A 24281-nucleotide genomic window follows, 5' to 3' on the forward strand; every position below is an offset into this window, starting at 1 on the left:
CAACGTGGAATGAACGTTACGTATGGCGGATTTCCTTCTCTACATCCGGTTGCGGTTCTCAATTCGAGCAAAAACCCTATCCTGTGTTATCCACGTTTCTGTCGCATATGAGAGTAATGGCAGCACAAAGCGGTTCGATGAATCTTTTTTTTTTCTGAAAAGATGGCTATAAATTACCGTTAATGATCCCGTAGATCGAAAACCGAGCCACCCTATTACCTTTCCTCTGATCATTTTGTGCTCCCTATCTGATTTAACTACCTCTCCAAATAATTTTTTCACCATGTTTAAAATTTTAAAACTTGCTGCAAACTGCTTTTCTATAGATAAACTGTTAAATAGTATACTATTCGCTTACGTGACTGTTACGTGACTGGCCAGGAACGATTTGGCCAGCAGGCTTCACTATGTTCAGGGGACTACCATTGCTTTTCTGGGTATTTCGACCACTATGCAGTTTTGTATTTGACGCGGAAGCTTTAATACGCCAGCCAGCTTGTACCTTCAGCGTCAGCGTCGGTGAGTGTCTGAAAGAGCGCCAACTCGGGTGTCTCAATTCATATGGAGGGTGACATACCCTGCACCATGTAGGCAAGTTCATAACAGACATGAAACTGGGCTCAGCGTAGAACGCCGGTGAACTTTGATGGGTTCAACGGAAGGCTGGTTGTGTTCGCTGCAGCCCTCGTGTTCGTTGTTTTGCTCAATGCAGCGATAACTTTCGCTCTACATTCGTTTCCGCAGCGTTCAGTCACTGTAATTTTTCTTTTACCCTGAATTTGCCACCTAATTGTTTTGCTTTTAACCTAAGCCGGATACACTACGTCAACGTCATCACTCTGCCACCATATATGACAGGATCCAACATTTTAACGAAGCCGCCATTGTTACTCAAGGACCGTTTAGCATGCAAAGCATGGCTATTAGCCTAAAAGCAATGCGTTCACTCGCCTTGCACTTTTGTTCGATTGAATCGGAGAGATGCCTCAGATATGAAATTTTGTCACTTTTTCCTTGATTGTAATCCTCTTGTTTTCAATCAAGAGGAAAATGTACCCAAATTCATTTTCACGCGTATGAGGGGTATTTGAGAACGCCGGAAGCGGAAATGTTTACAGCGCAAATATAACCCAGTGTCTCCGCGCATGTACTTTGTTCCGTAATCCCGTTATAATACGGCTTTTAGGGCCTTGCACTCGGCTCGTATTGTCCCTCAAACGGTAACGGATATTGTTGAAACGATCAGGCTTCATGAGATTTCTCCAGTTGCCATTAAGGCCTAGCCAGTATTCCTCATAACCACCACGTACGTGCGAAACGTAACGCATTTAAATATCTCCTGAGTGCAGGTGCGCACCCGACGCCTGATGACGTACGCACTCTGCAGCTTTGCCAACGTGGGATCGACTGCTGTGACGATGGGAGCCCTCAGCGCCATTGCGCCCAGCAGGTCCGCCGACGTGGCCTCACTCATCTTTCGGGCACTGGTCGCTGGATGCATCGCGGACCTCATCACCGCATGCACTGTCGGTAAGCCTGCGCTTTGCACTGCGGTGTAAGTCGTTGAGCAAGCGATTCGTTTCGTGGGCATAAAAAGAGCTTAGGCCGGCAAGATAAAACTGCACGGAACCAAACTCCTGTAGAACTTGTAGACGCGACCATGCTTGTTGATTTGTCGTTGATTAGTATTTGTCTGATTATTAAAGGAAATACCTCACTCGTGCTAGCCGATTGTTAAGTTTGCTTTAGTTATGGTTGTGTACAACGGCGTTTACTTTGTGTGGAAAAATTGGGTGCACATAAGACAAGGAAACTTCAATATGTATGAACTTTGGGGAAATTTTCCACCCGGAAAGGGGAAGCAGATTTCGGTACTGGCACAAGCCAAAATACACGGCTCAGAATGAATATGAATGTGTTTTAAAGATGTGACCACCACCAGAGTGTATATGTATTTTCTTGGCGAAAACACGTTTAAGAATAAGTTTGTAACGGAATGAATACAGAATAAAGCGAAACAATTTCATCTCTCATGAATGGCGCCAACAGATTCCGTCACCATTTCGCGTCTACAAATCGAAACTTATACTTTAAAAAGGTATTTATTTCCACGCCCTGAATCGCAGCCCCCTTTTTACCGTGATGCTGTTGTAGACAATGATGCTGTTGTAGACAAGAAATGCTGGCTGTGCAGAGTATTTTGCTCGCCTGTTTGACCTAATGTTGATTGGCGATATGATCTGTCATCAGCTTTAATGTTGAACGCAGGCAGTCTGAGAGCCGCATCACAACCTACTCTTCAGTACATTTGCCAATTTTCATACGTGCGAAGGCGCTTCGGTTCCGAGCCGCAGTCATTTCCCTTTAGTCACTACACTTACCTAAAAACAGTCATAAAAAAACTTTTACATAGGACTAAATATCTTGCTTGAGGTTGCTTGGCTTGAATTTATGTTTCGATAATTTTGAGGAGAGAAGGAAAGCTATCACCTTCAAATGAGCAGATCTTTGGACGTTGACGTGTAAAATGCCGATCACACTTGCCAAGAGCTCTTCAATGCAGCTCTACGAAGAAAGGTTTGAAGCATATGCCGACTCTTAAAGATTACATGCGCAGCGGCAAAGTAATTTTACCCGCATATCCAGAAGTGCATTATTCTTACTCGGCAGTTGCATCAAAGTTGGCATGATTTGTTTTCCAGTGCACCGCTCGAGCACTCTGAACAAGCCTGAGCGACTCTGCATTAGATGATCGATATTCCGCTCAGGAGGCGCAGTGTTTAGTCACTCGCCTGTGTGTACCCAAGGACGCAAGGTCGAATTCCATCCGATGGGGCCGAAAGCTCCTGTGTCTTGTGCAATATCGGTGCTTTTAAAAAAAACCAAGGCGGTAGAATTTTCCGGAGCCCTTCTCTACAGCTTGTCTCATAGCCGGAGCCGCTTTGAGGCGTTATACCCCATAAACAAGAGTAGTTCATTGAACAGTAACTACACGGTCACTGGTGACTGTGGAGGGATATCTGAGAGCCTTGTTCTTAGAAAAAGTATTTTTAAGCAACACAGGTTAAGAACAAAGCATAAAAATCAACGTTGCGCCAAGCGAGAAACCTTATTTTTTCTTCGCTTCGCAGGGACCATGATAACGAACAAGTCAAACCCTGCTGTGGCCAAGTTCAACGCCACAGATTTTCTCCACGGATGACCTATCCCGCATAGACGCCACATTGCAAGCTACAACGCGAGCGCAGAACACAACTCTCTACCTGCTCACAAAACTAATAGCTACCTGCTTACTGTCACTGGTCGCATCTGCAGATGCATACAAAAGATTTTCGGAAGTTCTACGTTACAGCGACGAAAAACCTATTTCACTTTACGATTTCATGCACGAAAGGAAAAGTAAGTTTTGTTGTGTTTAAGGGCAGTCGGAAGCGAAAGCAACATATTTCATCTCATGGGCGGACATTTAATTAATTCAAAAGCTCACGTGATGAAGCGGAAGATACCCATAATTGTAGCTGCTTCCTCGTTTCTGATGTGTCCGACTGCCATAGTCGGTACCACTTGTGCCATTGACGGCGAATACTTAATGGCACATTTAATAAACAGATTTCGTCGCTCGCAAGGTCTCGGTGGTTGAGACGGTTGACGGTTTATCCAAAGGATACCGTTCAATACCTACTCGGGCAGCCGCTTTGCTATTATCGATTAACGCCAAAAGAAAGGCGCCCCAGTATATTTTCAAAGGAATGTATGTTAAAGAAACCTAAATGTTCGAAATTTGTGAAGCCTTCCATAATGGCGTCAATCATAGCGACAGTCAATTTCAGAAGTTAAACTGTATAAACAAACCAAAGCAAACACTTTTTTAATCACTTCTAAGAATTGCTAATTTTCTGAAGTGCGACCAAACTACCAGTTGCTTACAAAAGGGTATGCATGCAAACTTACTCTCTCCATGGTGCATTAAATAACAGATGTCCTCATTTGAAGCAAGAATAAAGAGGTAAATTCTTGGCTGCAGATTGTCGCATTGATTTCATTTTTATTTTTTTTATGAACTGTTCAGCGAAAACATGGACGTCAGTGCTGGTTATATTGAAAAAAAAATGACCTTTCCTGTGACAGATGATGACTGACTGGCAGTGCCTCATGGTGAATTTTAGGACGCCACGAGAGAACATCACAGAGTTTGGCAATTGTTGTGGGATGTGACGGCGCACTGAATATCTGGTTCTGCATAAGCGTCAAAAATGTTCGAGTTATAAGTGGAGTTTTCATGTATTTGGAAGTTCGGCGTCTAATAAAACTATTTAGATGGGAATCGAGCCCGGTTCCTTGGATAGCCAATTTCACGGTACAGCATAAACTGGAGGACTAGTTGGTCAGCTATAACTTAAGATGACGCAGATTGTCACCACCTGAAGTTGCAGTGCCACAGCAAAAGCGAAATTGTAATCGAGTAATCGAGGCTTCAGAAATCATGAAGCTTTGTGCGAAAGGTATCAGCACACAGCGCATATTGTCATATCTCAGAAAAAGAAAAAAATATCAGCTTTCTTGTAATTGTCGGACATAAACTTCTCGACAGTAGAGTGATAAGAGGTGATATTTTTGCTACATGTGTGTATTTTTTGTTTTTCTGCGTTGCCGAAGTATATATAGCGATGGTATCCTGAATAAACTCATGTCACTTCAGCGCTGAGTTTGTCCCCTTCTCTTTTCTAGGGTTTGCGCCGTTGCGCTGCACCACCTGAAGAATCGGGTGGCCTACTCTTAAGCTTACAGTTAGTCAAAGCGGGGCTCTAAATTTATCTGTTGTTTTTGAACATGTATAATAGTTTGGAATGCGAATTAATGCCAATCCTCATGTGTGAGATGTTCTCTGCACATATTAGGGTGATTTTAAGAAAATATATTAGCGAGTATCTGAGCACCGAACGTCAGCGAGGATCAGCAAGAGAATCTGTAGACGGGAGGAAAGCAACGTTGTCGCTACGTCTTGCGCTTATGCCTTTTAATACTGTTTGGAGCACTAATATGTATGAGCATGACGGTTACTGCGTGCGGAGTTGTGTTTCAGTCATATTCAGAGAGCATAAATGTATTCTTTATTTGGAAAACAATGTGTTCATTCCACAGTCGCCGCTATGTACAACGGCTGCCATTTAAATCAAGGCCACCGTCATAGCTCGGCAGCACAGTAAAATACATTCGTTGGAGCCACTCAGAAATATCAAGTGCGGAGAGACGAAAGCTTTTCTTGCGAATTTTTCCACTTATTTTTCGCTTTTAGATTCATTTGCATCTTTCTTCGTCTGTTTTGCTGTCATTATTTTTCTTTTTTACTCTTTCTACGTTTTCATCTTTGGGTTGGTTTCATCTTTTGTTACTGTTCTTGCTATTGTATTGCTTTTTTTGCTGTTACGTTTGACTGACTGTTTTTGATGTTGTGAAGCTTTTCAACGTGTTTGAAGGTTTTTGCACGATTTAGACGTTGTTTGAACATTTTTTACATGCATAATTTTTTTCACATCCGGACGCTAAATCGACGTTCTTTGCTATTTTCACGTCGAATTCAGGTTCCTGACTCTACTGAGTTACTAATTAATCCATATAAAATGAATTATGCACAACCATTACTTTACTCATTTATCAATGCATTATGCGAAAATGACTGACACGTACCCTCCGCGCAAACACAAATCCTGCCCATACTCACGAGCCTATAAAAGCTTTCGCCTTAATGTCTAGTTGCATCGGCATTGGCGGCCTAACACAAGCATGTGCAAATAACGCGTTGAATTCACACAGCGGAAACATGTTATTACTTTAATTTCCGAAATTGTGTTATTCAGAGTGTTCTGTGCTCCAACGTAGAACGCTTTATATGTAAGGTTCTGACACACGAAAAAATGTAACGGTCACGCGCAGTGTTCTCTAATCGCTCAAGCGGTGCTTTTTAAATTGAACCTCATTTGCTCTCCTCATTTAGCTATCCGAGATCAATCACTCGCTTAACGTTCGAATGAAGATCTCAGCATTACCAGCAAAATTCAGGCCAAGGCTTGAATTTTTCTTGCACAAAACGCCATTCGGGCAAAGAAAGCAGGCAGGCTCTGAACTGAACCGTAAGGCAAGGGAGCCAGGAGGGAGTGAAAGAAGAGCGAGAGAAAAAGGCGCCATATTCCGTATTGGAGGGCTGCTGACCAAAGCTATAAAGGCTTTCTCCTCCTAACTCTTTAGTAGTCTCATGTGTGCCCTAGATTTTTTCTGAAATCCCTGGGAGGCAAGATGGCTATCTTCCTGTTTTATTATCATTATCACTTGGTAAGCTTATGTTCAATGCTCAGTGCTTTTGTAACCCAGATAACAGCGTAACGGCGTGATGTACCTGAGTTCGCCAGACCACAGAAAGGTGACTTTTTTTTGCAGGAGTGTAATCTATGTACTTATGGAGTGAGTGATAACTTCAGTGTGTGGCCGGGATTAACGCTATCGAGCATAGGACTCCCTCGTGAGTACGTCGAGAGCCCTTGTCTTCACAGTTTATTCTGTCATGCTGTCATTGTGTGGTGGTAGCAGTATTTAAGCACAGTTTGCTTCATGGTAGGCGCTGTACAATAAACACTTAAGCATGTGTTGTCGTGCTTTACTTTTACTATGGCAAATGTAAATCAGGGGTAAATATGTGTATGCGCCGGCTGCCTGCTCCCCGACCAACGATTTCTTTTTTCCTTTGTCACCTTTCTTGGACAGCTATCCATTTTTGCTTGTGCAATTTTAATTGGGCTTAATATTGACCTTGATACATTTGCAATTAAGGGCGTCGATCAATGACGCATACTGCTTAGTTGCACTCATGGTGTCCTCTTCCTTGTATGTGTATGTGTTGTGCTGAAGAGCTAAACGAAGCTGACAGAATCCCACCGGCGTGTTATAATGTGAGCTTAGGGGAATAGCGGTCACCAGAACGCAGTCATGTCTCCAATTCCAGCGTGATTGCTACTCCTAACTGTTATGTTAACAAGCACTCGTCGCTGTAGCATTGCGGCTCCAAACGCCTCATTATCGATCAAAAGGCATTACGTCTTACACTAGATGACGTCACCACGAAAAGAGCATCGAAACAAGCCGCAACAGTGCTGAGGGAGGATGGCGAGGAAAGTTTTAAACGACGCAATATAGAACGCGTGTTATACAATTGTGTTCTATGAGCTGTTTTGCTACGAACAGTGTGACACAAGCACAGAATGCTCAGAGCGTGTTGCGCACTTTGCTTGCAATCTCCAATGCTTAGAGGATGACGGAGTTTTCTCGATCATGCGAGTACACTGGTAGTGAAGTGTAGGAAGCCATGCACGGCATGAATTCTGGCATGTTCCCGGGAACGGACGACCACCCCGTAGAATTTTAGAGGGCGGTTTGGCCCCAGATTCAGTAAACTCTTATCTGGCCGACACTGAACGTCGCACTGAACAGAGAGTTCATCCCACACTCTTTTGACCGAGGACGTATTATGCTGCTTCCCAACCCTGACGCGAACCAATGAAACCCATTGGTACGTCGTTTTATTATGCTGCTCAATGTCGGTTACAAGTTCCTCACAGCCCTCCTTCTTGCCCACGCCAAACGTGTCTTACTTAAACTAATTATAATCTACAATTTTTCTGTTTCGGGCCTAAGCTAAACTCTATCTGGGATCTGATAGCCAGCGTCCAGCAATTGTGGGGATAGGGTAATGTAAGTCATCGTTGACCAAGAGAAGAATTTGATTGTCTGAAACATGCCTATCGTGTTGACGTCCTTGCAGGTTACATTCCCTTCTATGGCTTTAGTACGTAGCAAAGTCAGCTGTACGCCATAACAACGGCAGATATCTTTCATAACTTGCCACGCCGAGCTTTCCGGTCACTCGGGCTGTTAGGCGGGGCTGTCCCCTACCACCCATTATAATCGTCCTTGCTATAGATCCTTCTTTCGCTGCGAATGGTCTCAAAAGAAATGCGCGGCTGTCAATGTCAGGTACCGCAAGTGTCACAGTGCTATCATATACAGACGATGTCTTCCTGTTGGTTAGTTATAAAGAGCGTTTTGTGGAAATTTCGCTCTTACGCAGAGTACGCCCTCCTTTCGAACGCCAAGATCAACATATGTAAACCTCAGACGCTATAATAATGTCGTCACGTTGCCTCACTGCAGATACTCGCCCTCGTTGAGCACGTCACTCTCCTCGGCATGACGTTCTCTACGGGCGGCGTTAATCGGTCGCGAGGCAACTGATTGTGAATGCCAATCGAAATTAGGCAGCCGCGGTATTTGCCGCGCACTTTCCGCTATAGGATATTTCATATTTTGTGAAAAATGCCATCTGTTCGAAACTTGTACCACTCCCAAAACTCCGGTCCTACGGAAACTTGACTACTAGCCTTAAGCCCAGATTTGAGAAGGCAGAGCTCGTTGAGCACACACACGTTCGCCTCGCCCGCGAAGACGGGGGATGAAGCCCACTGAGCCTTGTTAAATTATGCCGACTGTTGTGTCTTTAATGGGTATGCGAGATAGTCGACCATAAACATTACGTTGGGCGGCCTTTACACTTACACTGGCTTGGAGCTAGCCAGACGATATTCGTACCGCGTGTTGTCCAGAACGACGCACCTACATCTGTCACCCCTCTTGCATTATCTGCCGCTTTGGCGCTCATGTCCGTACAGTTAGAGGAGAAAATTGCAGACGGAGCATGGAGAGCAATAGCCGTGCGGAGATCAATAGCAATAGCTCTGCCAGGTGCTTTGTTACTCTGCGTTGAGCCTAGACATGCGCCACAGGTACGCGCCGAATCAGAAAAGGGCAGATGCCCATTGCTCCAACTTTCCGCACGCTGTGAGAGATTTGTCACACTGATTGGAGCCTCCACCACACAAAAGGGAGGCTTTACAAAAGGGTCATAGTTCCTGATACGCGCTTTATTTACAGTGGCCAGGTTGAGTCTCACACGCAGGATTTGAAGACTGCATAACAGCTCGGGAGATTCTGCTCGCTAGCGCTGGGAGCTTTTTCCATTCCGGTGTAGTGCTGAGGAAGGCCGCGGGAATCTTTCGAAAAGCATTTAGCAAAATCCGTAGGGTTGATGATTTGGCAGAATAAGAAAGCGCCCGTATACTTTCGGCGACCACTTCATTTAATTTATCTCATGCTAGTCCGTCTTTCAGTACTGCTATGGGGTTACTTAATTTGCCAGCTGTTTCCTCCAGGAGTCAAAGCTTTCCCCGGAGGTTGTCAACGTTTTATGTCTACAACTGCCGTCGGAGGGATATGAACAAGATTCTTGCCTCGAAAATCTCGAGAGCTCACCTACGTACTGTCGCGGACTGAAGAATCTAGATCCCGCTTTGACAATGAGTCTTATCACGTGTTAGTTAGCAAAACCTAACACATGCTTTTTGCATACGCTTGTAATATTTACTTTTGTTTACTCACGTGAGGACAGCAACCTTTTATTTTATTCTAGGACATGAAAGAAGCGTTTGAATCTGGAAGCGTGGTCTATTTTATTCTTTCCGCGACTGTACATCTATGATCCCAAAGGAGTACGCACGGCAATAAATATGTTAGGCGGTCAGAGCTCCCGACGGTGTATGTTGCAGCTGCAGTTTTGATATACGGGGTGCGACCATATACCCACTGCAAAATATTTTGTCGCTTCCTTATTTATTTAGTATTGTGTGCTCTTTTACAGTAATATTGTACATTGTTGTCCCAGTGTGTTCTGCTATTGTCATGTTTTTGAAACTTTTTTCGGAAAGCACACATTGAAGATATTTTGTCCACTAATTCAATTGTTCCATATTCCCACATTTTCTGGTCAACCAGCCAACCTATTTCTCATTCCTTCTGCACTGCTAGTTATGATTTATCATTTCACCTACTACAATGCTATGCGCAAATATTAGGTCTAGAGCTCGTTTATCGCTTTATCTTATACAGATTGTTCAGCCGAACAAGTGCTGCCAACGCCATCGCCCATGGTTAAGAAAAACATGAGAGGAAACACAGGCGACTTGTCACTTGTGACACAGCAGCTGGTTATGTAGCCTGTAGGTTGACATCATACCGCAGCGGGTACTGTTTAGCATCCATCTAGTGGTTAAGATGATCGCAAGGATCAAGTCGATGAGCTAGCACCGAACAGGGTTTATTGGAGCAATATGCTGGAGGGCTTTGCTGCCACATCGGCGACAGTCCGGCCGATGATTATTAGGATGACGACTAGTTATTTTGAAGTTTTGTGTGTGGCAAGGCCTCAAACCGACAACAGTTGTACCTCCAATAGGAAGCGTTCAAGTGTAAGTGTAGGTGTACTCCGCGAACTCGATACACACTGCGCCTTGCCGGGAAAACGAACACTATTGCATCAACTATTAGGCATTTTCGATGAGTATTCAAAGGTTTTTTCAACACCTGCGAGTATGTGGCAAAAGTTTGCTGGTCCAAAGTGGCGGTACCCTCTAAGAAAATTGCACCATTACTGCGTCTATAACACCCTTCAGGATCGAAGGGTGGCCTAAGGCAAGGGTGTAGCAAACAACACTAAAGCCATTAAAAGGAGCATAAGTGCCTGAAGCACTCTTTTCCGATACTTCTGAAGGTTGTCAGTTATAGATAAGAGATGTGCATTTTGTAGTATGTGTGAGTTCCGCTAGGTTGCACCACTGCTTCCCCGACTATGTATTTGGGTGCAATAAAGCCTGATGGTCTTTGACTTGCTTAGCGGGGATGGGATCACGAAGCTATTGATTCGGCGCTCTTCAGCTCTTCTCAATGAACGACGCCGCCGCCGCCTCACTCGGGGCGGTGCTTCGCCCACCGCAGCTGTTCGACTTTAACAGCCCAGGCACCTGGCCGACATTTCTGCTACAGTTCGGCGACTCCTGTTATGGAACGAGACTGTCCACCGCTGCACATGAAGTCCAGGTGCGTTCCATTCTATACTGCATGGAGCCGCAAGCAAGAACGGTTCTTGCTTCAACGACGCTAGCAGAGGCCGATGCCAGTGACATAGCAGCTGTCAAGAAGGCGTTAACAGACCAGTTCGTCCACCCGCTCAACGGGTTGTACGAGTATGCCCGTTTTTATTGTCGGACGCAGCAACCGGGTTAGACCATTGATTCATTTTTCACCGCGCTTTGCACCATGGTAAAGCACTGCAACAACTCATTGTCAGCTACTGAAGATAGGCTGGTGCGCCACCATTTCGTCGTTGGTTGTGTTGGACCTCAAGTTCTCAGACCAACTTTGTCGAAGCCCGAAGTTAGTTTTGCAAGAGGAATTAACGCAAGCACGTCAGCACAAATACGCTGATAAACAACGCAAAATTCATGACTAGAACCGCCATCGCTCGCTGTTGATGCAACGCCCATGCGAAAAGGGAAGCCACCGTCGGTTAAGCCTACCCATCATTGCTTATTCTGTGGCCGTGCGTCGCATCCGCGTACGGACTGCATCCTGTACATTCTGCGGCAAGAGTGGTCACTTTTAAGTCGTCTGCATGAAGAAAAAGAAACGCGGAAAACAGGCTCAAAAATCTTCGGCTAGTTTGGCGGAGCTCCACGCAGTCGCGGAAGCACTTCTTGAAGGGGTTTTTAAGGTTTTTAAGGCATTCTGTGCATTCTGTGTTTCTGTGTTCTGTGCATTCTGTGTTTCATGTATTTCATGTTTGAAATACACGATGCCCAAGAGTTTATAAAATAGAACGTGCATTATCTTCCAAACCACGCGGTCACGCTGTGAGCGTGACTGTAGCAGAAGACAGAAGATGAAGTTGACCTACAGAAAATCGCAGGGGCTCGTCTTTGAAGGCGTTCGATGAGAAGATTGCAGCAGTCCTACATCGCGCACCAGGTAACGTGCTCAACTATTGCAACTTTTCTACTCCACAAAATCGTATTCCTCAACACTGATGCATCGTTTACAGTTTTAGAAAGTGTATTCTGTCGCCTCAAACTAGATTTATTTGGTCGCGCAAAGCGGTTTGCTCCCTGCCTTACGTCCTGTATTGATTGGCCTTGAAAAACAAAATCCTTAGTTGGTTCTTCTAGTCTTTGACAGAGGGCACAAATCGCTCATTAAAATCGCTTTTTTGGCGCATCACGTATGCTTTTCAATACGCCATTACTGTACTCTAATACTGGGCACATGTCCTTCGGTTATCAATTCTATTCAATTGCCGGCAGATCTATCAGTAACAGTATGACTGGACTTTCCGTGGACGTAGAAAACAAATCAGTCACTTTGTGTACATTAGTGAGAGCATCTCGCACATAACGTTACATAAAGCATCACCCTCTGCCGACCTCTATAATACCTGTAGTGCGTCAGATTTTGTTAGATACAGCATATCGTTGATAGAAGTAGCCAATGAAGGAACAGATAGATTAACCTTAATGGCTTATATGATTTTATTTCAATGTTTTATTATTTATATAACTTTTGTTCTCGCTCTTTTATCTTCTTGCATTCTGTAGTGTCCAGCTTGATATTGACCGGAAAACGTCACAAACAGAGACTAAAATGGCGGAAATGTCGATGATGCGTTCGGGGATGATGCGATCCTCCATGCGATCGGGAATGTCAAGGATTGCCATCCAACAGCCCCCGTGAGTATGTCAGCAGCCGATTACAGAATTTCACGAGGTAATTATCATTTATTGAGTAAAATGATTCAATCGAATTCATCAATGACTCCTTCTAAGGGGCGACATGTATTAGCGCTTAGACCACGTTCATGCTACTGTCATTTGTAATCTTTAGCAAATGAAGCTGAATAGAGTACCAGAGTTGAGAGCTGCGGTAAGCAGTCGCGATTAGCTTTATGGTTTTTGATAGTGCGTTAAGCAGGGTCATGCGTGATCATTTACCCTGATACATCAGGTAGGCGCCCGGTTGGGTGAAAGGACGTCCGGCAAACTAACGGAGGCATGATTGGGTGCAACTTGCGAAGCACACCTGCGTTATAAAAAGACATTGCTGGAGTAAGAGAACCTATTCTAGCTGCACGAACGGCAAATAGATTCAAATGCTAACCTTGTCGGCTTCGCCCACTAGGGGTGACGACAGAAAGGTTAAATACATTAGTCTTGCGCAATTAGTCATACTAGAGGCAGATCACGGAGATATAAAAGGCTAGACAAAATAAAATTTCCGCAAACATATGTTTAGTACCCTAGAACGTTTTCCCATAAAAGCAAAGATGAACACTTTTAAAATTTGGCTCATTAAAACATCGAAAAGCGTCTTCATGTTTAGAACACGTCATTGCTTCCCGGAAAACAAAACATGAATACGTCGCGAAGGTTAAGCTTACATATGTGACATCCGAGGTAATAATCAGGGTCGGCTGCATAGTCGCTACTTGCTCACCAAGATTTTCTCCTGATATCTGCATATCTGACCTCATGTGTCAGCGGCTGCGGTGCAATTTACTGGACAATAAGGGCATAATCTTACTCTACACTCCTTCTTTGCCAAGATGAGAATATTTGCATGGAACAAACTGTCATTCGTTCCTAGGGCAACGCACAAAGTAAGTTCTTATCAAGAAAAAAAAGTATTTTTAGCATCGAATCGTCACTCTGTTTTTCTTACGAATATGCGTTCAAAGCAACACAAATATATTGTAAGATTGGTTTGGTTAGGTTCGGTTTGTGAGGTTTACCGTCCCAAAACGACTCAGATATGTCGACGTCGTAGTGGAGGACACCAGATATTTAGAAATCCTGGGGTTCTTTAACGTACACTGACATCGCACAGCACACGGGTGCATTGATGTCCGCCTGCACCGAAAAGCTACCGCCGAGGCCGGGATTCGAACCCGCATTCTAGGGCACGGTAGTTGAACGCCGTAACAAGTGCGACACCCCGCGGGTTATATATAGTAACACTGAACCAGTCAGAAATAACAAAACACTCCGTGTTAGTGGAACGCACAAAACGCAACTCGAATTAAATGTAATATAAACTCAGAGCAAAAGTCACCACACGATCAAAATTTTTTGACATCGTATTTGTTGCACTTGAATTCCAGGCCCGCCAGCAACGTGGTAATGCAGTACTGCGTCCTGATTCTCATCATATTCATGACCATGTTCGTGGTCGGCGTCGGTGTCTGGTTCGCCTTCCTCAAGAAAAGTAGGCCCATTTTAAAACCTAATTTTTTAGTGTGTTCTCAGTCTGTTCACACCCTATGCACAAACCTACGCCATCTTGGAGCATTACCCTAAGAAATATTTTATCTATCATTAGAGAGATTTAGCTTACCGTGATCCGCGATCCGCTACCGTGCGTGGGCGGGGAGCACAAGCTGATTGGTCCCGACGCGGCAGGTCTATGGGCGGACGTCAAGTATGTGGCGCTATCTATCGGCCTCAAGGGGATCTGGGCATGCGCAGTGGAAAGCGCGGTGGCGGATTATGGTGGCGGATCGCGGATCACGGTAAGCTAATTCTCTGTATTTGGATGCTTGGTAGACAGCTAAAATGGCATGAGCACAAGAATAGACTGGAACAGGTTCATGAAGCACTGCTCAAATATTTTCAAGACCTGTATTTACCAGACGGCCAGTAGAGCCACATTGCCCCTATATATGATGCAGTTTCCGTAAATACAGGTACTGACCGTGTCAGAGTTGAGTGTCGCCTTTATTATGTGTATTTACTTGTTCTAACGCCAATCTAGCTAGAATCACTCATGCCACATCCTGAAGCCTCACTGTGCACTGTACTCACCAAGACGCCATACTTCACCTACAAAATACTAAATGCAAAACTTCAAATGAGTGGTGGTTCAATGCACCGGATTCAGAAAGCGTGGTTTTGTAATAATCATAGTTTTAGTTGCACTTGGTCAACTGGCATTGGTCGCCGAAGTGAGAGCCCTCATTTTTCCAGGAAGCATGGTTTTTTAGTTATTCATTCTTTAGTTGTACTTTGTCCCCTGCAATTTATCGGCGAAGTGAGAGCGCTCATTTTGCCGCTACACTGAATAAGCGCTTGAGAGCCCATTGGCGCTTTCGCTCACCACCGCCCACGATGCGTATGATGGAGCACGACTAAGTGCTTGACACGCCTGATATACTTCACGGAACGCCTTGTGCTTAGAAAACCAAAATCTGCCATTATTTTACCTCAGATTCCTGCATGGGCTCTCCGAGACCAACCGAAAGAAACCATAGGCATACTAGCGGTATTGCCACATCGCGATCATGCTGTGCTTAGCGTTGGACATTCACTTCTGTACTGCTCTTCCTCCTTTCATTAAATTCCATTCACTTCCCAACGAGACAAGCTAAATTAATGCTAAAGAACTGTAAGAAAGAACGCATTTTTTCTAGCGGCTGGTTTGGATGTGCTAAATGACACACCATGAGTCTTGATACCTGTCGTCAAATAGGGCAATTGATATAGAGTGACTCACAAAATTTAGACCATTGTCACTGTGTATCACCATTAGCAAGGTCATGGCAATGTCATCCAATATATTCCACTTTGATAGCCTGGCCAATAATCCTGGGCATTATTATTTTATTTTCGAAGTTTGAGCTTCCTAAACGTATTCGTTATTTCGAACTAAATGAGTAATGTTGATACCGTGAAACTCCTCCCACAGACAGCGATTGGCATGTTAAAATGCTTAGTTTCAGACAACGGCCGCCACGTCGTCTCCTGCGGAACTTTGTCTGATAGACTGGCGATAAAATGTAAAGCAATCCTTCCAGCTTACACAATTTGCGGCATAGCGCACAATGGCTTTACTCAGAATATTTCCCAAGCAGAAAAAAACAGTTAAACGCTGTCTAGTGTTTATTTCCCAAAACATCGACCTCGAGCCCCCCCCCCCCCCCCCCCCTTGCTGCCATAAACCCACCTAGTTGACCGAACCGACCGTGCCTACCGTGCCGTCTGCGCAAGTGCTGCGGCGGATCCCCTGCGCCAGTAAGTGAGAAAATTAATCAGAACAGGTGGCAGGAAAACAATTTAAAAAATAAAAATTCTTGAGGAATCTCCCTTATACCGTGGGAGTTGCTGCTCCCAGCCGCAAAGCCTGTGTCCCCGGTCGGGCTCCAATCATTGCTACAACCGCTGCTAAGGCCTTGCCGCAAATAATCTCATGTTTCTTTTGCTACGAAACTGCGGGTTTTAAGCGTAAAGAAGGTTCATCACAGAGTAGCCCATTTACTATATAACGAGGTGCTGATCATTCACAAAGTACTGTTCGCTGTGTGTACGATGCGAAGAAATACAGGTCTAGCTAAGATTCTGGAGAAACAGTCATCTAGAGCGCCGCCATCCGCCACACTCGCGGGCCGCACTATTGCGCTATGTTTGCGACATCCTGTGCTGTAATCCTTCTGCGCTTATCGTCGTCTTCCATGACGCGGCTGGTGGCAGACCTGAGACTGAAGGTTTCAAACGATACTACAAGGCACGGGGTATTCGGCGCGCGGCTTTCTCTATGGCACAGCGCCATAGACCGTACGCTGCTGCCAACGTTATTACTGCTGCGCCGTCGGCTGGTACTCGAAGATTGTACAAAAACGCGGTCGGTCGGCGCTCGGTCGGCGCTATTTTGTCTGTTGATGTTGCGATGTGTTTGTTTATATTGCGTACTATCTGATTGAGCGTGCCAGGACGCGCGCCTTATTTCGTACTTGGCAGTTGACGTGCATTTGAATTCCACCCACAGACGCCGCTATTTTCCAGGCTAAAACCTCTGTCAGCGACCACAAACCCCGTTTGCAGCACCAGCCGTTTGTTCTGCCGCAGTTGACGCTACGAGTGCACAAAACATGCAGAAGACGACGCGGCGTCGATATATATGTTGTCGAAGGCTGCGAAGGTGGCCAGATCAGCAAGGAGCACACGAAGAAACGAACATACAAGCCTAAAAATCTCTACCGCTCCAACTGAGCTTAGTCTTTGAGGCCTAATTGCTAGGCACATCAGGAATAACAGGCTATAAATGGTGTTTGTTCTAAACTTGTTGTTAAGACCCCTTTCTGACGCCATCTTCCCAGCAAATAAGTAATGCTTCATTTGAAAGAAAGCTGTAGTGTCTTCAGCTATAAACTTATACACTATGATGCTTCCAGCTATTTATTTGTCTTGCAATTTTTAAGTTAATTAATCTCAACAGATGAACTTATGAGTTCCTATGTTTGCCTGTGCTTCAATTGTTCGGTTGTTTTTGGCGAACGTGACGGTGCCTGGAGCAGTGGAGATGCAGTTTATCACTACGCCGCTAATACATCGCCTTTCTTATCCCACAGATCCCAAGCCACCCACTGACGACGGTATGGTATCGAATTATTTTGGCACCTCTTACTCAGCGCTGTCACTGAGAGGAGATTCCAGAGGTGCACATTTTACATGCTCCTACTTTTTTTTTTTAATCTTAGATGACGTGACTACCGTCTCCCCTGAAAAATGTAAGTCGCTTACATATGTATTTATACCATTTGTTTCGAGTAGAACATATAATCCCTAATCATAGAAGATAAAATGCGAAAATAAATTAAATATAGACGCAAGCTATCCTCTATTTTCTTCGTGTCGCTCGCCTTACTGATTTCCTCTTTCTGATCCTCACTATCTCTTTGTTTCTGCAGCCCAGTTCAGGTGCTTGTGGCGATTAATACCAAATACCGGGGCTGGTGAACAACTTTTTACTTTTTTGAATATTTTGCAACAAAATACAACAAAAAAAAGAGAAGCAAACAAGCGACGGCGCGAAACCTAAAGATCGAACGATGGAGGCAGACTTCTAGCGTGAAATCTACGTACAGTCTTTGGCAGTAGTCGCGTAGTATCTTTTGCATTCCAGTCGAATGGTGGAGCACGTACGGTGCTCCTCAGGGCTTCATGATAGAAAGGAAAGCATTGCACCAGCTTGTAAGGATTTGTTAATTTTAAAAATATTCTGTAGGCTACACTATATAATTCAGAGACAAAGCATGCGTCCAGGTTGCTTTCTTCAAATACGTTACATAATATCTTCTCTCTGTGCCACTAACAAACCGTTTGGTGAATTACACAAAACCTGAATGCATTTCGTGTAGCAATACAAGCACTCGATGTTTTCCTGTCGGTTAGTTTTCCGACGTCTTCGCAAAAATTCCTAGGCTTCAAGCTGATTTTAGCGTTCTTGCTTCAAGCACTTAATTAAAGAGCCTGTGCTGTTATATAAACATATTCGGTAGTACTGCTTTACTATCTGCATATGTTAAACCCATTATACAATTCCTTGGCCATATATGGCTATATAGGCTATAGGCATCGCCTCTATAGACTATAGGGCCGTATAGAAGGTCGGCAGCGATTTTGCACCCTCTGTTTTATAGCCATTGGTTGCTTCCTTATAAAGAAATCTTGAAATTGGTTTTGTTTAACGCGAATGGTCAGCAAACCGGAACTTGGTTTCCAATTTTGGAAGCGAGAAAGAATTGCAAATACAATTTAGCATCTAAACGATCGGCGTGACCCGGTACCTTCACGCTAATCTCCCCCGCAATATGGCTATATGGCTGTAGGGTGATCCCCGTAGCGCGATCTTCTCCACAAACGGCAGTTTTTAATGCTTAAGGTTCTCTTTTTGTTTTTGGTGACGTCATCACGACTGTTTTCTCTGCAGCGATTTTTTCGTCATGCGCTGCAACTTCGTCTAGCTGCATCGTCTATCAGCGTCTCAGCATCTGTACGATGTCAATGCACAATAAATAACACCAGGTAGTCGAACTTTCCGGATGCTTCCACTGCTGCGTCTCTTACAGTCTGAGTCGCCTTGGGTTATTAAACGCGATGAATAAACTCTTCCAACTGAACTCAAGGTTCGTATACAGGCAACATTAATACCCAAGAAAGTAGCAGGGGGGAGCACCGGAAGCGATATTCGGAGATCGTGAGTTCGGTTCCCACCCTCGGCCCGTTGTTTTTCCTTCTTCTTTGTGTTTAATTATCCTTCCCCTAAACAGATTACATTACTCATTTATGTGATAATAGAAGTAAAAATAAAAAAAAAGACAAAGTACAATCCCCAATGCTTTCCTTAGCCTCGCCGACTGTAGGCTATATATATATATATAGCCTACAGTATATATATATATATATATATATATATATATATATATATATATATATATATATATATATATATATATATATATATATATATATATATATATATATATAGCTACCGCCGTGCAGAAGCCAGTAACCAGTCAGCCATGGAACATAGTAAAGCGGCTGAACTGCGTAGGAGAGCCGAAAAGCTTACCTCTTAATAAGGGAAGTGTTTGCTTGGCAGATGGCTCGGTGGATAGTAGCCCTCCACTACGGCACCTCCATCAACCTCTCTTTCACGTCCACGTTCGTCCATTTCTTTGCGGCTTGGCACATGTGAGAGATACTGCACCTTTTTGTACGCTGTAAATCAATTTCAAACGCCTCTTATGCCTGCGGTACTAACGAGCCCTAGGCATCTGGGTTTTACTTCTGTTAGCTGTGTGGTGCAGTACTTGAAGAAGCCACAAATTAAATGCGCTGCACAGACGCCTGAATCGAACGCTTCTTATATGCATGAATCGCATGGTGACGTCATGGCCTGTCATGACGGTATAATGTGCGCCCCTTGTCGAACACAACCAGCATTTCATTCAACGCATCAAAGTTCACCGGCGTTCTTGAAAAAGGAAAAGTTAAAGGAAAAGTGCAGTATCTGTCACGCGGAATCTCGCTATCATCCTCACGGTAGACAAGGGGAAGTGTCAAGAGCGTTTCACAATCCAGGGCGTGGCGCAGTTGGTAAAGCGCTGGGCGGGGAATACAAGGGACGGAGTGCCAATTTTCGGTGGACCAAGATGAAATGTGAATAAATCACCATGACTAGCCTCTTTAATTCAACCATAAGCTTCAACCATAGCGAAACAATAAGGCCTAGCCATAGAAACACAGCAAGCATAGACATGCAGATGTTGCTTTCGAATCCTCCAGGTTTAACCAGAATTAGGCCACAGCCGATTTTTATTATTTCCTTTTAATGCATCTTTCCTGCCCTACTTAACGGCGCGGCTCTGGTGTATAAGGAGAACGGTGAGAGGTGATGCATATTTCCTTTACAGAAACCAATCAGTCAATTAGTGCTTCGCTCGTTATAGGTTGGGGAAGCCAAATGCAGCAAGTGATTTTTACTGCAATTCAGCTACGATTGATAAGCTTTAACACAACAAGGTGGGCCAATTTAAGAGAAACACCGATTTAAAGAGTAGCCAAACACCCCACGAAATGTGGGCATTAGAACATTTGATTACATCACGCAATGGACAGGTGCCTTGTTTTCCGGTTTCATCGAAGAACAGCTGCCGTAGCTGGGATTGAGCCCATGACATCGCGTTTACCAGCCGGCCGCCCTAAAGACTAAGAGACCATAGGGATGTATTGTATTCTAAGTTATTCCGTCATTTATCGCATGAAACCTATAAACACCTTATGCCTGTGAAGAAACAGATGATTGATTACTACACCACTATTCTCGCCGTACTCGGTTTAAGAGAATTTTATTTGTACTGAAGGTTCTGGTGCCGTACTGGCCAATTTCGCAGATGAGGGGCAGTGTTGTATTAGAAACCATGATATCCTATTTTGACCTCTTTCCTCAATCTTCAGAAACGCTCAATACCTTCATGAGTAGTCGCAGGTTCACGTGGTGGCATAGCTGTTTACAGAATATAGCCATCGACCGCGTAGCTTGGATAAATACATGGTTTAATAAGCGGCTTTACCTTTTTACAGGCAACGAGGTGGATTTCACGCGTAAGTTTTCATATGGTGTATTCCGCAGATATTCCAGAGTTCTGACGTAACGCAGAGGTCGTGGTCTTTAATAAAGCAAGCAATGGTATACTTCTTCATAAATCAGCTTTGGGTCACAAAATCAGGTCTCGATATCGTACTGAGCGCAAAAGACAACAGAGGTATTGTACTCCCCAGATGGGGCTGGGACATGTAGGTCACCGCCACTTGCAGCGGTGGCTAACCTGCCACAGAATTTTTCTGTTGTAGGCCGTCATTGCATACACCACAGTTTCGTTGGTGGACGACGGCTGTTGTTGTGGCACACGTCTTTCTCGCCCTCTTCCTTTCTTTCTTCTCTATTTTCTCTTCTGTCTGCCCCGCCGCGATGGTACAGTGGTGAGACGCCCGACTACTGTGCCGGAGTACCCGGAATCGAACCCGACTTCGGCGGCTGTGTTTCGATGGAGGCGAAACGAAGAGGCGTCCGTGTGCTGTGCGATGTCAGCACACGTTAACGATCCCCAGGTGGTCGAAATTACTCCGTAGCCCTCCACTACGGCTCCTCTTTCTCTCCCACCTTCCTCCCTTCCCTTACGGCGCGGTTGCGGTGTCCACAGAAAACAAGGGACACAGTTACCGCGCCTTTCCCTTCCTATAAATAAATCGTTTCTGTCTGCACGAGGCAGCGGCAGTGCCTTTGCTACAAAGTCAGTAGCAGGCCCGTGCCTTTTCTTTTCTTCCTACAGCCACAATAACAAGAGCGCAAAATATCACGCAAACGATAGACGGCCTCGAATGGCTTATAACTAAACTGGTCTCTTCTGTGTTCCCTAATGTTGCGGGAGCGGGGGCAACGAGAAGATATATCATAAGGCTATTTTATTTAATACATGGTTTCTCGACCCACTTGGCTGCGTGGCACCTACTGTTTTTATCCTGATGCCTCGCTCTTTGTAATTTTAGCATTTTGACAGCCGGATCGTATTCAGACTGCTTTCGTTACCAAAATGCTCACTTCACCTTGATTTCAAAACACCTCCACACTGATATCTTCATAAGGAATTATAGAGGGTCGTCGATGCAGCAGATATTCAGTAAGCATTAGAGCTCTTTTCGGTAAAGCTGCCATTGTGGAGGAAGAGCTATGATCAATTGTCAGTGCATGGCGTCGTGCCGTCTGTCATCGCCATATGAGATGCCATCCTCCGTTGCAATCTACAGTTCCGTGCTACTAATCATGTAATCACACACTGTGCCTCTCTGCTAGGCTGTTTGCCATATGAGGTGGAAACACAAAGCTAGAGGTAGGTTTTGCCATTCAATGAGCTAGAGGGATACCTCATATTCCTCCTTGCCTGATACATTCTCGTAATTAGCCTGTTTTTGCATTACTGTTACTCGCGGGCGTCCGGGATTCAGTTAAATACATTTTTTTGCATGTTATTGCGCAGCCAACAAAGAAGAGCCACCTCTGTTGTGCTCTTTGGATGGCAGCAAGAAATATGCGTATCCTGGTGAATTCTGTTCACATTTTGTCATCCTTTCCGCTACCATTGATCGAACGAAGCTGACGGCTGCCCCCCTGCTTGGAAGTGAGCTTGTGTTTCATTTCTGACTTTTCTTTCCTTCCTTCGTTTAGTGCCTCCTCCTGAATAAAACTTGGAATTAGTCGTTGCGTTTTATAAATGGAAACAACACTTATACGCCTCTCTACGTGACTAAGTGAACGTTAAATCCTGTTTAGTAGTGGTGAGGACGGAAAGGCCGGAAGGTAGCTATGAGGGAATATGCACCTCCTCTGACAGGGAGGAATACGTAAACCCGTCAGTGAGCAAGATTACCTTAGAACGACTCAACAGAAGCAAACATTGCTCAGCAAAATTCAATAATAATCGCTCAATAAATAATGAAAGCAACCTCGAATTACAAAGAAAAACGCACTGACGAACATTTCGCACAGGAAAATGTAGCAGTGACACATTAATGGTATATAACTATATCCAAGAAAACATCAGAAGATAAGCGAAGCTAATTAAAACGGTGGGCAAATCCAGCTCCAAAGCAATAAAATTGGTCCATCGACAATGACGAGGGGCAGCAATAGTTATGCGCTATGGTTCCAACAACGCCATCATCTGCAGCCTAAATACTAGTGGGACAAATTCTAATGTTATTTAAACGTAAACTACAGGTTACGGCAGGTATTTCGCTGCATTTTACGCCAACTGAAAATAATAATGAAAGAGGAAAAAGAAAGAGCGACACGAATGCTGGTTATATTTCGGCGGGTCGTGTCTGTTTTTTGCTCGGCTGCCTATTTATTTCAAAATAAACAGCTTGAGGGGCAAGTTGGTGCTGCATACTAACCAGAAATGTGGCGCAATCAGATAAAAACTCAAATGACGTTCTTTTCAATCTAGAGGACTTGCCCTGTCTACTGTTGTCACTCTGATATAATTTTTCATGCCGAATTGAATCAATAAAGCATGTTGCCGGGCTAGTGTGCGTGTGAATGTTTTTACGCCACGATGTCCGATTGATTATTTTAATAATTCCCAAAGCAGAACGAACACTCAGCATTAATGAAAATGTTTCATGCTATGAAAATATGTTCTCTGTGAGGTGTTGTTACACGCGTATAACGTATAAATATCAAATTTACTAAATAAATTATGTTGCCAAAATAAAAGGTGTTCGGTGTATCTGACACTTTGGCACATAATTAGGAAAACATCACTTTTCAAAGCTAGCATGATCAATATACTGCCCATTATTTTATCGGCAGTTATCCTCAATTTTACGCTTAAGAAAATGCGAGTCGTATATTTAAGGTTCCTGGGGTAAACATATCACGTTCTGCATGAGCGATAGCAATGTATTTGCAATAACGAACAAAATTGAGGTGAGTAACGTATATCTACATGTATCTTAGCAGAAACAAAATGCATCACTTTCTCTTGTTAGAATACTGGCATACAAGTAAGAACAGCGAAAGAGTATCTGCAACTTCTTTAGAAATATTTGCGACTATTCGAAGCCAGTGCTTTTTTTTCTTTCACTGTGTAACTGACTGTTAATCTATTTAAATATGTTCGATACGAACTAATAATTAGCAATTCTGGGTGTGAAGAGCTCCCCTATTTTGAAAAAAAAAATCCACAGTTATCAGCTCTCAATAAATTTACTGCCATCTTAGGATATTGCTTTCTCGTTCTTTATGTGCATAACGTCATAGCAGGAAGTTTTTCTTTAAACTAATGCCGCTACTATATGTTTGTCATGTAGTACTAGCTATCAATTTGCAAAGGCAAAACAATGTTTCTGTATCATAAGAGGAAAACATTTTTATCGAGAAATTCTAAGCAATCAGAAAGGGTGCGTCTGAACTGATAGATCCACACCTCCTCTACCACGCTGTGAATGAAAATGCCAATA

General features: G+C 44.1%; 1 protein-coding gene across 1 annotated transcript in view; it reads left to right on the top strand.

The window, feature by feature from the left end:
• The first annotated feature begins 10824 nt into the window (after positions 1-10824).
• LOC146181047 (uncharacterized) overlaps positions 10825-24281 on the top strand; it is a 34007-nt gene continuing 20550 nt past the window's right edge. The window contains exons 1-5 of the mRNA XM_084575685.1: positions 10825-11123; positions 12528-12659; positions 14087-14190; positions 17456-17485; positions 22298-22438. Coding sequence (XP_084431811.1) covers positions 10825-11123; positions 12528-12659; positions 14087-14190; positions 17456-17485; positions 22298-22438 — 706 coding nt within the window. The remainder of the gene's footprint in view (positions 11124-12527; positions 12660-14086; positions 14191-17455; positions 17486-22297; positions 22439-24281) is intronic.

This window comes from Amblyomma maculatum, chromosome 8 (assembly GCF_055883805.1).
Source record: "Amblyomma maculatum isolate TAMU_Amacu chromosome 8, ASM5588380v1, whole genome shotgun sequence".
Classification (NCBI taxonomy): domain Eukaryota; kingdom Metazoa; phylum Arthropoda; class Arachnida; order Ixodida; family Ixodidae; genus Amblyomma; species Amblyomma maculatum.